The sequence below is a fragment of the Bos javanicus genome, chromosome 28 (assembly GCF_032452875.1).
Source record: "Bos javanicus breed banteng chromosome 28, ARS-OSU_banteng_1.0, whole genome shotgun sequence".
NCBI classification, from domain to species: Eukaryota; Metazoa; Chordata; class Mammalia; order Artiodactyla; family Bovidae; genus Bos; species Bos javanicus.
In genome coordinates this window covers 9,378,549-9,392,395 of record NC_083895.1, presented here as the reverse complement: position 1 = coordinate 9,392,395, position 13,847 = coordinate 9,378,549, and the positions used below count along the sequence as shown (strand labels likewise).

Below are 13,847 nucleotides of genomic sequence, written 5' to 3'. Positions count from 1 at the left end.
TGTGCAGGCTTCTCATTTCACTGGCTTCTCTTGTTGCCCAGCCGGACTCTAGGGCACGAGGGCTTCAGTTGTTGCGACTCCTGCGGTCCAGAGCATGGGCTCAGTAGCTGTGGCACACAGGCTTAGTTGCTCTGCAGCATGTGGGATCTTCCCAGACCAGGGATAGAACCCATGTCTTTTGCATTGGCAGGCAGATTCTTTACCACTCAGCCACCAGGGTAGTGCTTTATTTGCTTTTTTAAAAAACTCTAGTTTTATTATGTGTTATAATTCAGTTCATTAATGACTTTTTAAAATTCTAATAATTTCTGTGATAACTTGTAAATCTCAAAGAACATCTATAGTTTCAGAATTGGTCTATTCTTCTAAAATGTGGAATTAATTTATACCTGGGGACAAGCTTGATTTTATTTTGTGTTACTTAATAGTTTTTTTCCCCATCAAAGCCTGTACAGGTCAGAAAAGAGTGAAAGAAGCTCAGGGAGGAGGAAATTCATCAAAAAAGCAGAAACGAAGCCATAAATCTACAGTGGTAAACAACAAAAAGAAGGGAAAAGGCAGTAAGTGTGAAATCTCTAATTTTTTAAATATGAAGATAATGGTGGATATGTTTTTTTCTCCCTTTAAGAAAAGGGTATTTAGAATATGGGATAGTTAATGTTTTGATTGTTGTCTCTACCCCTGCAAAAATCACACAGAAGTCTCTTTTGACTGTAGGTAGATTCTAGGATTGAGCAATTTGCTGTTATTCAGCAGTGGTATTGATTGCTGATTCAGGTAATCTTTTTAAAAAATAATAGCCAGTATAATATAAACACCAACATTTTTGTTAGTTTTATATGTAAATTCTTTTGCATTATATATATTACATATTATTAAATACTTGAATTATATATTCTTTTTATTACAGTGAAACTGATTGCTTTGTAATCCGTTCAGGCAAAATCAGCCTAGAAGAGAACAATCAAGATAGCTTTAGAGCTGTAATTCCAATAGCTGCAGCCTACTATCTTTATCTTCAATATCCTGAACTGTGTATTCAAGAGCAGCTCTAAGAATACGTGGGTTAAATATGTTCTAACTAATGACTTTAGCAATGATTCCTATTTATCAGTCTACAGGAATATATATATTGTATTTCTCCTGAGAGCTGCACGTTTTTTCTCTCTCTCATAGACAAAGTACGAAGCAGAAAATATGTAAAGAATTTTTTTTCAGGTGCCCCACACTGACCTCCTGCTGCTCTTCCAGGAGATTCCTGCCACCTCCACTGCCTGACCTTTGCTATCGGCCGGCTTGCCTGCACTTCAGTGCAGAAAAGGGTTTTGCGGCCAGCTCCCCGCGGTTCTGCTGAGCCCATATGACTTCCAGGCGGTGAATATGGCATCCTTCGGGGCCCCGGGCGGCTGTGTTCAGCGAGGCCATGAAAGCCAAGCTGAGGCAGACCACTGCATCAGAGTGGGGCCAAGCCTTGGGTGGCTGAGCTAGGAGTTGCCAGGGGTTCCAGAGCAGCAGTGGGGGGACTGGGAACGGATTCTTTTAAGACATGTACAAAAGAGTGGTGTAGTTTCTTTACTCCTGAACACCACAGTGGGGAGGAGTTGTTCTGTGTCTTTGCTATCTGGAATACTTTTCAGTTTTTTACAGCTGAACTATATTTTTTGGAGGGTAGCTTATTGTTAAATGAAGAATTGATAAAAGAAAATGGATAAATTTGATGCCAGATTGATGCCACATATGGAGTAACTGAAAGGATATTCAAGGCCATTTTTTAATTACATTGTGATGTTTTTATCTTCAAGACTTTTAAATGATATTTTCCAAGACGGCTCATTTTCAACAAGTCAGTTGACATATTCATGTAATTTTGAGCTATAACTGTTGATTATATATGCTAACATTTTAATTATTGGACTTATATCTTGGTAAATCAGAATGAGGAAACAGTTCTCTGAGAATAATTTAGTCAAATGAATTAACTCTCATAGAATCTACAGTAATGCTTTGTATCCAGAAAGAGGTAATTTATGGAAATAGCAATCCCATCACCTATTCACATGTCAAGATGTTAAAGATTTCCATTCTGGTTCTGAGGCTTTGGGCTTCCCAGGTGCCACAGTGATAAAGAACCCATCTACCAATGCAGGAGATAAACAGAGACAGAGGTTCCATTCCTGGGTCAGGAAGATGCCTTGACGTAGGAAATGGCAACCCACACCAGTATTGTTGCCTGGGAAATTCCATGTACAGAGGAGCCTGGCAGGCTACAGTCCATAAAGTCACAAAGGGTCAGACACGACTGAGTACGTGCGCACACACACACACACTCACACACTTTGTTGAGGTTTTAATCAACAAAGGCAGATTTAACATTATTACATAGACTTCTGAATTCTTCATAAATTACTGAATGTATTTATCAGGGTAAAACCTATGATTTATTTTAGTCAACAGGTTATGATGTAGGAGTTTCTTAAGAAATTATTGTATATATTAAAATTTAGAATTTATTTTCAAAGAACTCTTTATGGAATGTAATGATTATGTGTCATTGATTTGGCCAGAGAAGTAGGAAAGTGTCGCATGTACACAATTTAAAATATGAAATTAAGAAGATTTCATATGATTCATTTAAAAAAATGCTGTATTCTACTATCTATATATATTTTAATATAGTAGAGTTAAAAGCTATTTGAATAATTACTGCATATTTGGTAATCTACCAGATATAATGAAAGATTACTTTGAGTATTTTTTAAAAACACATTATTGGCGGTTCAGGTAAGAAGAGTTTTTGTTTTCCTTAACTGCTGTGCTGCTGTGTTTATACTTGATTTTCAAGTTTTTAGTCAGGGTCTGTAAAGCAAGTTGTTTACTGTAGTAGTGAATTGAAATGGTTAATTTTTAAATTGTCCACTAAAATCTGTAACAAATTATGATTACTTTTCTGTTTACTGATGCTTTAAAAAAATTTTTTTTTCAGCAAATAGTAGTGATAGTGAAGAACTTTCTGCTGGTGAAAGTGTAACTAAGACTCAGCCCATCAAATCAGTTTCCACTGGGATGAAGGCTCATGGTACCAAATCTCCTGCTAGGACGCAGTCTCCAGGAAAATGCGGAAAGAATGGCGATAAGGATGCTGACCTCAAGGAACCCAGTAATCGATTACCCAAAGTTTACAAATGGAGTTTTCAGATGTGTAAGTGACATATGCTAAGTTAGAGGTGAAGCAATAGAAACTTCTTCCCAGTAATTTTTTTCCCCTTGTTGGTTATCCATTTTAAATACAGCAGTGTGTACATGTCCCCCAAATTCCCTAACTATCCCTTCCCGCCATCCTTCTCCCCCCAGCAACCAGAAGATTGTTCTCTGTCAGTCTTTTTCTGTTTTGTAAGTTCATTTGTCGTCAGTTTTTAGATTCCACGTATAAATGATGTCATGTGATATTTCCCCTTCTCTGTCTGACTGACTTTACTCAGTATGTTAAGGCATTTGAGGCACATATCAACCTTGACTAGATATTTCTGATATAATGTCAGAAATTTACTATAAAAAATCTAGTGTTGCTCCTGGGAAGTGGATTGTTCAGGGTATACATGAGACAGAGTTTACAATGAATTGCTAATTATTGAAGCTGGATGAGTATATGTGACTCTGTTATACTACTCTTTGCACCTTTGTATACCTGAAAAATAGCCATTACAAGTTTTTTTTTTCTTCTTAAAAAGAGACTACTTCAGAGTTTCTCATGCAAGGAAATACTCTTAGGAGATTGAAAATTGCTTCAGAGCATTTGAAAATTTTTCTAACAATTTTAAAGTTATGCATAGTTATTAAAAAGATCAAAAGAAGATAAGAAAAAGATAAAAAATTTTGTTCAGAGTTCTAACATTCAAAAATATATGCAATTTAAACATTTTGGTGTCTTTCCAGTCTTATTTCTAAGTATTTTTAATGATGTACTGTGGTGATGCTATACACATATGTGGATTTTGGGGGGGGAGGTGGGGCACAAATGTGGAAATTTTAACCTCCATGTTTATTTAGGTCATAAGATCTTTAATTCTATACATTCATTCAAAAATTACCTTGCATGTATTAGTGCTGGGTATTTTTTTAGGCTGGGGAGAAAATAGGCAAACAGTATTTATAAGCCTTTTTTTAAAGTTTCTCTGTCTTGACCTCATTCTGCAACCACACTATATATTCTCTAATATATTAAAATTTTGTTCACAAATGCATATTAATGAAAGTTTTAAATTCACAGCGGACCTGGAAAATATGACAAGTGCTGAACGCATTACAATTCTTCAAGAAAAACTGCAAGAAATCAGAAAACATTATCTATCATTAAAATCTGAAGTAGCTTCCATAGATCGGAGGAGAAAGCGTTTAAAGAAGAAAGAAAGAGAAAGTAAGTGTTTTTACTTAATTTACCTAAACACAAAGGAGTTTTGACTCGACAGTTGGGCTCATGTGAACTGTGTCTGTGATTCTTCAGGCAATAACTGCTCTGGCTTATTTTCTTCATCTATAAAATCGAAAAACTTTATCTAAAATAATTATCTCAAACCATAATATTCAATTCCATGGAGCTTACCATCTGCTTCCCCCCCAACAACTAGTAATATGTCAGATAGTACAAAGCACTGTGAACAGAGTGGAGCAACGCTAAGGCAGTGATTGGGTGGGTTGTGTTATATTCAGAGTGGCTGTAACATTTGCATTGAACCTGAAGGACCAGAGGGAATGAGAGAGGTTAAAATCTGAGGGAAGGGGGTTGTTTTAATCTGACAGGGCTGCTGAAACAAAGTGCAGGCCTACTTCCAAGATGTTGTCGGTTCGTTTCCATACTGTCACAAAAGAGCAAATGTCACAATAACGTGTCATAGGAATTTCTTTGGTTTTCTAGTGCATATGAAAGTTATATTTACATTGTACTGTAGTCTGTTAAGTGTGCGATAGCATCATGTTCCAAAGAATAATAAACGTACCTCAGTTGAAAATACTTAATTGCTAAAAATGCTAGCCAGCATCTGAGCCTTCATTGTGATCATTTTGCTGGTGGAGGGTTTGCCTCGATGTTGATGGGTGCTAATTGCTGAAGGTTGGCGTGTCTGTGGCAGTTTTTTAACATAAGACTACATCATAGTACTCTGAAGTTTGCTCTACCAATTGGCTTTTCCTTTCATGAATGATTTCTCTGCAGTGTTGTTTGATGGCATATTACCCACAGTAGAACTTCTTTCAGAATTGAAGTCAGTTTTCTCAAACCCTGCTGCTGTTCCATCAGCTTAAGTTTTTGTTTTATTCTAAATCCTATGTTATTATGTTAGTAATCAAAAAGTTCACTCTTTTATAATAATGAGCATGGTTCATGATATCCCAAAGCAATTTTAATAGTAACATCAAAACTCACTGCTCCCACCACCATAACAAATATAATAACAATGAAAAACTTAGAATTATGGTAAGAATTATCAAAATGCGACACATACACAAAGTGAGCAATACTGTTGGAAGCAGTGGTGCCACTAGACTTGCTGGATGCAAGATTGGCGAAAACCTTCAGTTTGTAAAAAACAGTATCTTTGAAACACAGTAAAGCAAAGCATAATAAAATGAAGTAGATGGACCACAGGCCCAATTATCTTGGGAAATGGTTTGACCGTGTCTTTGGACAACTGGCTACCTCCAATTCCAAGAATGGGTCCCAAGGAAGAATATGTGGCCACAAATAAGTTTGTTATGGTAGTATTTATAGTAGAAGATAGAAATCCTTAAATTGTATTCTCCAATAATATATTTAAATACTTAAATTTTTATTTATAATGCTCTGAAGTATTCATTTGTTGTTGGTAACAGCAAAAGGCTAGGAATTAAAGTAGTTGCAGTTCATAAATATAATGGAAAACTATTCAGCTTTGAAAAGAAAAAGGTAAATCTATGTATGTACTGATAAGGAACATCTCAGATTGTTAAGTGTAAAAACCTACTTAGACTCTGTACTATGCTTCCACTTGCATTTTTAAAAACGAAGTTACTAGTGTTCTCATTTTAAATATGCATGTCATGTGTCTAGATTCTACAGATAAAATTCCTCTAGAACTGGGGTTGCAAACATTTTCTATAGAGACAGATAATATTTTGGGCTTTGTGAACCTTGTAGTCTCTAGAACTACTGGACCCTATCATCGTATGTATGAAATCTGCCATAAGCTAGATCTAAACAAATAGGCATAGTTGTGTTCCAGTCAGATTTTCTTAACAAAAATAGGCAGACCAGATTTGGCCCTGGGGCAGTAATTTACCAGTCCTTCTTGTGGCGTTTTAAAGATGGTGGCGCAGTTGTTAACAGTGGGGGTAACAGTGGGGAGGGGAATTTGGAAGACAAGGAGGGTCCTGAATCAGAGGAAGATTCATTTTTACCCCTTATTTCCCATCTCTGAATGATTTTTTTTTAACCTTGTGCATATATTCCATAAAACATAAGTTTTGAAATGCTGATTTATAACACTGAGAGAATTTCTTTGAGGAAAATAATAATGTGTCATTTGCTTTGTAAACCAAGTGGAACAAAAGGCAGTAGTTACAATGTGATGTGTAGTAGTAGTTATTTTTCCCAACTTTAAAAAGCAGTTAGCCCTCGATTCTCATCACTATTTCATTTCATAAGGAACTCCAGAAGCAGAAAAATACAGGAATTGGAAGGGGGAAAAGATTTGGGGATAGATTAAGATTTTCCTATTGAATTCCAAGGTTTTTTTTGACATTGGTTTCATTATTACTGAAAGTCTACCCTTTATTTTATTTCCATATCTCCATGGACAGAGCCCACAGTTTATTTTCCTTTGAACAGTGCAGGAACGCTCCCTGGTCTCTCCTTTGTTGTCACTTCTGTAGTTTGGCAGTGTCTCCTTACGTGAGGTGCACTAGATTCTCCTTTGTGTACGTTATGGTATCCTAAAAATTGACTGCTCTCGTGGTAAGCTAAATGATTCTGGAGACTACAGCAGAATCTTAGTTTAGAGGACTAGTGTGTTGCTTCTTTCTGCAGTTATTAAGCTCTCGGCTTCCCTTCCTCTCAGGTGCTGCCACCTCCTCGTCGTCGTCCTCGCCTTCATCCAGCTCCATAACGGCTGCTGTCATGCTGGCGCTGGCTGAACCGCCCATGCCCGGCGCGCCTCAGAACGGAGTGTCGGTCGAGTGCAGGTGACGGCGGGGCTGGCCAGGCACTGCGCACTTCCGGCTCTGAGGCCACGCCTTTTTATACTGCACAGCGGCACAAACAAATCAGACAAGCACTATTTTATATTTAAAGTTGTTTCTTGACAAGCTGACTTGGCACTTAAGTGCACTTTTTTTATGAAGAAAAAGTACAATGGACTGCTTTTCCTCAAGCAATAATTGTTTCCAACTTGTCTGGGAATTGTGTGTCTGGTAACTTGAAGGCCTTCCACTGTGGCAAATGGAGGCTTTTCACTGCCTGTAGAGACAATACAGTAAGCGTAGTCATTGGGTGGCCAGAACATGTTAAGAAAACTTACTGTATATGTATTCCCTTGTATTTTGTTAAAGCTGGAACATTTGATATTTTTCCATTTATTTATGAAAAAATATGAACCTATTTTCATTTGTACAAGCTAATTGTTTTTTAAAGCAAGTCACCTTACGGTGGCTTTAATTGTATAAGTCAAGCACATGTAATAAATTCAAAACCTGCAGTTAACAGGATGTTAGACATCAATCCTGATAACCAAATATTAAAGATTCTCTTTAAAAAAGACTGAACATGTTTACAGGTTTGAATTAGGCTAAAAGGTCTTGCAGTGGCTTTTCATGCCCCTTCAAATTGGAATGGAACTACTGTACTTTGCCATTTTTCTATAAATCAGTATTTTTTTTTAATTTTGATATAATACATTGTGTGAAAAAAGAAAATGGCTAATAAACTGTATTAAATCTTAAACAATGTATAAAGATTGTACTTAGCCAGTTCAAAGTGTATATTTATTCATAATGAATTATAACAGTTATATTTTTGTGTTTTCTTGTAAATGTTTCTTTTTCCTTAAATACAGATAATTCATTTGTATTGCTTATTTTATTATGAGCTACAACAAGAGGACTTCAGGAACAAGTAAACTTTATTAGTATGGTTCAAGGCTGTTGCTATGAACTGTCTCAAAAGGATGGTTGTTATTTTAAGTATAAATAGCTAATTGGGGTGGTAGGCCTATAAAAATTAAATGCCTTGTATAAAATCCAAAATGAACGCAAAATTGTTTTCACTTGTGTTGACTTTATGTTGTATGATTCCAATCTCTGTTCTGTTTGGCACTTGTATTTAATTCTACACCTTTGTAAGACATTTGTATATTGCGGATGTGTTCATTCAAGCTATTTAATACCTGGCACTGTTAATACACAGTACTTTACTGTACAGACTGTTTTACTGTTTTAATTGTAGTTCTGTGTACTTTTTTTGGATGGAGCTGGCATGTTTTATTTGTTTTCTGGCAATACGACATGTGAGAATTTCGAAGCGTTTTGTTGTAGATGCTAACGTGTCAGAATCCTTTACATTCAACTTTTCTAAGAAAAGCATTTTCAGTCTTGTAGTGTGTGCTTACAGTAACTAATTTTGTTGAAAATGGTTTCAAGTTATTCAAATTTGTACAGGACTGTAAAGATTTGTTGACAGCAAAACCTTGAAGAAAAGCTTATAGAATAAAAGCTATAAAGTATATATTAGGATCTGCAAACAATGAAGAATTATGTAATATATTGTACAAATGTAAGCAAAGGCTCTGAAATAAAATGCCATAGTTTGTGAATCCTTGATTTTGTTTCTAAAAGGTTAAGTAATTTTAGTTCATTTTAGTTTAGTTTCTGTATGATGACTGACCAAAACATTCGTTTCCAGCATATATGATCAGAAAGGATTATTTTTTTTTTTAAAAAGGGAATATTCTGCCTACAGGAATTGAAAGTCCATTAACCAGATTTATGTAAGGAGTTATTAGGCATTCTTATATCTTTGCATACACTGTTCAGCTTGAGTCTGAACATGAATACTTATGACTTGTAGGTTTGTCTAAAGAAGAAAAATCAAAAAAGCTTTTTCTTTTAACACTTGAAACCATTACTAGCAGCTTTTTTATTCTTGTCTTTTAATGTAATTAGACCTTGTGACTCCGTTAAGCTTTTAGTGTACTTGACCCCGTTAGTACACCTTGGAGTCATCTGGGCATTGTTAAAACAATAGTCAATACCCAGGGTCCACCCTCAAAAAGTCATATTTAATTGGTCTGGGATGATACCTGGATATTGATTTCCTTTTTTTTTCTTTTTTAAGGTGGTGGACAGTGACTTTAATATGCATCTAGGTTGAGAACCACTATATTGCTCCAAACCTTTAAAATCAGTAATTAGGGTTTTTCGCCTCATTTAATGACCTTTCCACTATGAGAAAATCCTTTCTGTAAAACAAAAACTTTTTTCAAGGCCCCAAAAGCCCAAATGTTTACTTTTTGACTCACTTTTGTGATGACCGTTTTCACAGAAGTTTAACATTTAAGGGATGAGTTTTTAAATTTATAGAACAGTGCTTCTCAAAAATGAGATTCTGGAATACCAGTCCCTGGTATTTCCTTGGAAATGCTCTGAGAATTTATTATCAAATATATTTTGGAAAGGCTTATATATAGCACATTCCCTTCTTAGAGCTTCAGTGTGTGTGTGCTTAATCACTCAGTCATATCCACCTCTTTTAGACCCCATGGACTGTAGCCTTCCAGGCTCCTCTGTCCATGGGATTCTCCAGGCAAGAAAACTGAAGTGTATTGCCATTTCGTCTTCCAGGGGATCTTCCCAGCCCAAGGATGGAACCCAAGTCTCTTGGGTCTCCTGCATTAGCAGGTAGATTCTTTACTATTGTGCCACCTGGGAAGCCTCTTAGAGCTATAATATTAGCATATTTTAAACTTTAGGGAAGTTTTTTCCTTAACCTACTGTTTTTAGTTTTACCTGATCATGAAACCCTGTTTTTCAAGAAACTCCCAATATCATCTACTTGGTGTGTTACAGAAAGAGTGCTCTAAAGGACAATGATGATCAGCTTTGGAGTTGAGGTTTTATACTGTTGGGTTTTTCTGCCCTCTTGCTTGCCTGTTTCTTCCCAGCTTCTCCAGAGAGTTTGAGAATTTCATGGCATTTCTGGAATTCGACTTTTTTTTCCCTGATCACCTAAACTACATTTTACCAAACTAGTTTACAATCTCAGATAAAATTAAGATGATATGTTTTTTAGTGTTCTCCAAAACCTTTTTTTCCTTCTGAAATAACCTGAGGGTGAGATCTTGTAAATTTTAATAACCTGGGGAGATTGGAGATAGTGGAGTAGATTTCATGAAACCCCTAATGTTTTTTACAAAATGTATTTTTTTTAATGAAAAGAGCCCTTATAAGTTTAAGAAACTATTCAAAGGCATTGGTGATCTCTAAATGGTTAAAAAAACAGTTCTTAATAGCAGTGTGGATCATTTTTTAACTGTCTCCAACCAATGTCTCTTGCATACGTAACCATTTTCCTTCCAAAGTGTGGGCTGCCTTTCATTCTTTGTTGAAATTCCAAAGGCCATTTCTCCACCTTTTGTCTAAACTTAAGCTACTATTTAGGGAATTTTATCTAACATCATATGATGGGTTTTGTATGTATAAGAGGTAAATCTCCCAGAGGAATAGTTCCATGATTTAATTGTGGAAGTAATATATATTTGTGGCTTAGTCCCTAAGTCATGTCCGACTTTGAGACCCCATGGACTGTAGCCCGCCATGGGATTTCCCAGGCAAGGATACTGGATCAGTTTGCCATTTCTTTCTCCAGGGAATCTTCCCAGTGCAGGGATTGAACGTGTGTCTCCAGCTTGGCAGGTGGATTCTTTACCATTGGCCACCTGGGAAGTCTCTTTCTCTCTCCCTCCCTCTCTCTCTCTCTTTCTCTCTCTCTCTCTCTATATATATAAAATCATAAAATTAAAGAAAAGGAGTATGTCAAGGCTATATATTGTCACCCTGCTTATTTAACTTATATGTGGAGTATATCATGAGAAACACTGGGCTGGAAGAAGCACAAGCTAGAATCAAGATTGCTGGGAGAAATATCAATAACCTCAGATAAGCAGATGACACCACCCTTATGGCAGAAAGTGAAGAGGAACTAAAAAGCCTCTTGATGAGAGTGAAAGGAGAGTGAAAAAGTCGGCTTAAAGCTCAACATTCAGAAAACGAAGATCATGGCATCTGGTCCCATCACTTCATGGGAAATAGATGGGGAAACAGTGGAAACAGTGTCAGACTTTATTTTTGGGGGCTCCAAAATCACTGCAGATGGTGACTGCAGCCGTGAAATTAAAAGATGCTTATTCCTTGGAAGAAAAGTTAGGACCAACCTAGATTGTACATTGAAAAGCAGAGACGTTACTTTGCCCACAAAGGTCCGTCTAGTCAAGGCTATGGTTTTTCCAGTGGTCATGTATGGATGTGAGAGTTGGACTGTGAAGAAAGCTGAGTGCCGAAGAATTGATGCTTTTGAACTGTGGTGTTGGAGAAGACTCTTGAGAGTCCCTTGGACTGCAAGGAGATCCAACCAGTCCATTCTAAAGGAGATCAGCCCTGGGTGTTCTTTGGAAGGAATGATGCTAAAGCTGAAACTCCAGTACTTTGGCACCTCATGCGAAGAGTTGACTCATTGGAAAAGACTCTGATGCTGGGAGGGATTGGGGGCAGGAGGAGAAGGGGACGACAGAGGATGAGATGGCTGGATGGCATCACCGACTCGATGGACGTGAGTTTGAGTGAACTCCAGGAGATGGTGATGGACAGGGAGGCCTGGTGTGTTGCAATTCATGGGGTCGCAAAGAGTCGGACATGACTGAGCGACTGAACTGAACTGAAAATTAAGCACTAAATTACATGGTTAAAACGTGCATAAGAGCTTTAACGAGGGCAGTGTATGAGCATACAAGAAACGCGATGATTGGTGTGATGGTAACATAGAGGAGATGCAAATCTTAATTTAGCATTTAACATACTCATCTGGAAGTGGAATGCAGTAGGCTAGTGTGGAGAGGAAGTGTCAGGAAGGCCAGATTCAATGAGGTTACGGTGCTCCAGATAGGAAGTGATTCTTGAAATCTTAAGAGTGAGGAAGGAATCTGATTGGAAGACATTCTGAAAGAAAAGTGAACAAAATATCTTCTTTGGATGGTATACAATAGATGGAGATGCTTGAGTTGCAGATATGGACAGTTTTTCTCTTTGTGAGATACCACAAGGTCACAATTATGGGAAGTCAAACTGAGGGACTCAAAGCAAAATCAGGGCCAAGCAAATAATGGTTTACCATCATGTTATCTGATGTGGACTATAAAAAAGGTCATACATTCCCAGTGACTTGTTAAGCAGCTCTCCAAAAATAGCAAGTCTGTCCCCAAAGATTCAAGGTCACTTGCTTTCATCACCCAAACTACTGAGTCAATGACTAATGATAATCTAATATTTATCTTTTATTACTTCAAAGTCCGTTTACCACATACTCACTAGGTATGGTGAGTGGGGATACAGAATACAGGATGAATAAGAGACCAATTTGTATCTAGAGACACTATTTCATCTCTATTGTAAATGGCAGGGAATTTTACCAAGTGAGTTGGGCCTTGAAGGATGGGTACAATTTTGCTGGTGACAATGAGGGGTAAAGAGGAGGATAATAGTGGAGGAAGGCATAACAAAAATAAGGAATGACAGGTTATGAAATAACTAGGTGATGGGAAAAAGCAGGCTTTGGAGGTGGGGGCCTCCCAGGTGGCGCTAGTGGTAAAAGAACTCACTTGCCTATACAGCTGACTTAAAGACGTGTGTTCGACCCCTGGGTAGGGAAGATCCCTTGGAGGAGGGCATGGCAACTCCTGGCAATATTCTGGCCTGGATAATCCCATGGACAGAGAAGCCTGGCGGGTTACAGTCCATAGGATGGCAGAGTCGGACACGACTGAAGCGACTTATCACGCACGCTGAGTAGGTTGAGAAAATCGCATTAGCTTTGAGAGCCAATGCAGTGTGCTTGGTCGCGCAGTTGTGTCCGACTCTGCGACCCCAAAGAGTCGGACACGACCAAGCGGCTGAACTGAACTGCGACCCCAAGGAATGTAACCCGCCAGGTTTCTCTGTCCATGGGGATTCTTCAGGCTTTGAGAGCCAAGGTTCTCCTTTTTCTGGTGTAATAGCGCAGAGCAGGTTAGAGTTGTGCGTGTGCTCTGTTTAGTCGTTTAGTCCTGTCCGACTCTTGAGACCCCATGGACTGTAGCCCGCCAGGCTCCCTCTGTCCATGGCAAGAGTACTGGAGTGGGTAGCCACGCCCTCCTCCAGGGGATCTTCTCAACCCAGGGATCGAACCGAGGTCTCCAGCGTTGCAGGCAGATTCTTTACCGTCTGAGCCACAAGGGAAGCCCAGGTTAGAGCTGTGGTCTACCACAATTTCTTCTCAATTTTACTTTGAAATTATGTCAGATTTCAGAAAAGTTGCAAGAGCAGCACTAAGGAGCCCCATGTATCCTTCACACCGATTCGTCATTTGTTAATACAGTGTGACCTACATCTTTGTAACCTCATTTCCCGACACACCTCCTCTGTCTTCGACAACGCAGAGATTCTCGTACGTGTTTTACCTCTGCTTGGATTCGTAGCCCACTCACAGCGGCTGATTCTTATTCCTACTTCAGACCTGAACTATTCACGGAAGAAGACTCGGTCTCAGCCAAAGAGAGTTAAGTGCGAACCGATTC

General features: G+C 38.1%; 1 protein-coding gene and 1 long non-coding RNA gene across 10 annotated transcripts in view; one reads left to right on the top strand and one right to left on the bottom strand.

Annotated features, from left to right (window-relative positions):
* Positions 1–8,837, top strand: part of ARID4B (AT-rich interaction domain 4B) — a 138,782-nt gene extending 129,945 nt beyond the window's left edge. For 7 of the 9 annotated variants that reach the window (XM_061404864.1, XM_061404862.1, XM_061404868.1 and 4 more), the window contains 4 exons: positions 447–560; positions 2,984–3,199; positions 4,268–4,414; positions 7,089–8,837. In XM_061404864.1, coding sequence (XP_061260848.1) covers positions 447–560; positions 2,984–3,199; positions 4,268–4,414; positions 7,089–7,216 — 605 coding nt within the window. In that variant the 3' untranslated portion in view covers positions 7,217–8,837. Of the gene's footprint in view, positions 1–446; positions 561–1,218; positions 1,375–2,983; positions 3,200–4,267; positions 4,415–7,088 lie in introns of those variants that run through there. The other 2 variants (XM_061404869.1, XM_061404870.1) reach the window with 2 other exon arrangements.
* LOC133240329 (uncharacterized) lies at positions 4,410–13,818 on the bottom strand. The gene is made up of 3 exons (XR_009734196.1): positions 13,731–13,818; positions 12,096–12,234; positions 4,410–4,531 (listed from the first exon to the last, which is right to left on the bottom strand). It is a non-coding gene; the product is annotated as an uncharacterized LOC133240329 (long non-coding RNA).
* Between the last annotated feature and the right edge of the window lie 29 nt (positions 13,819–13,847).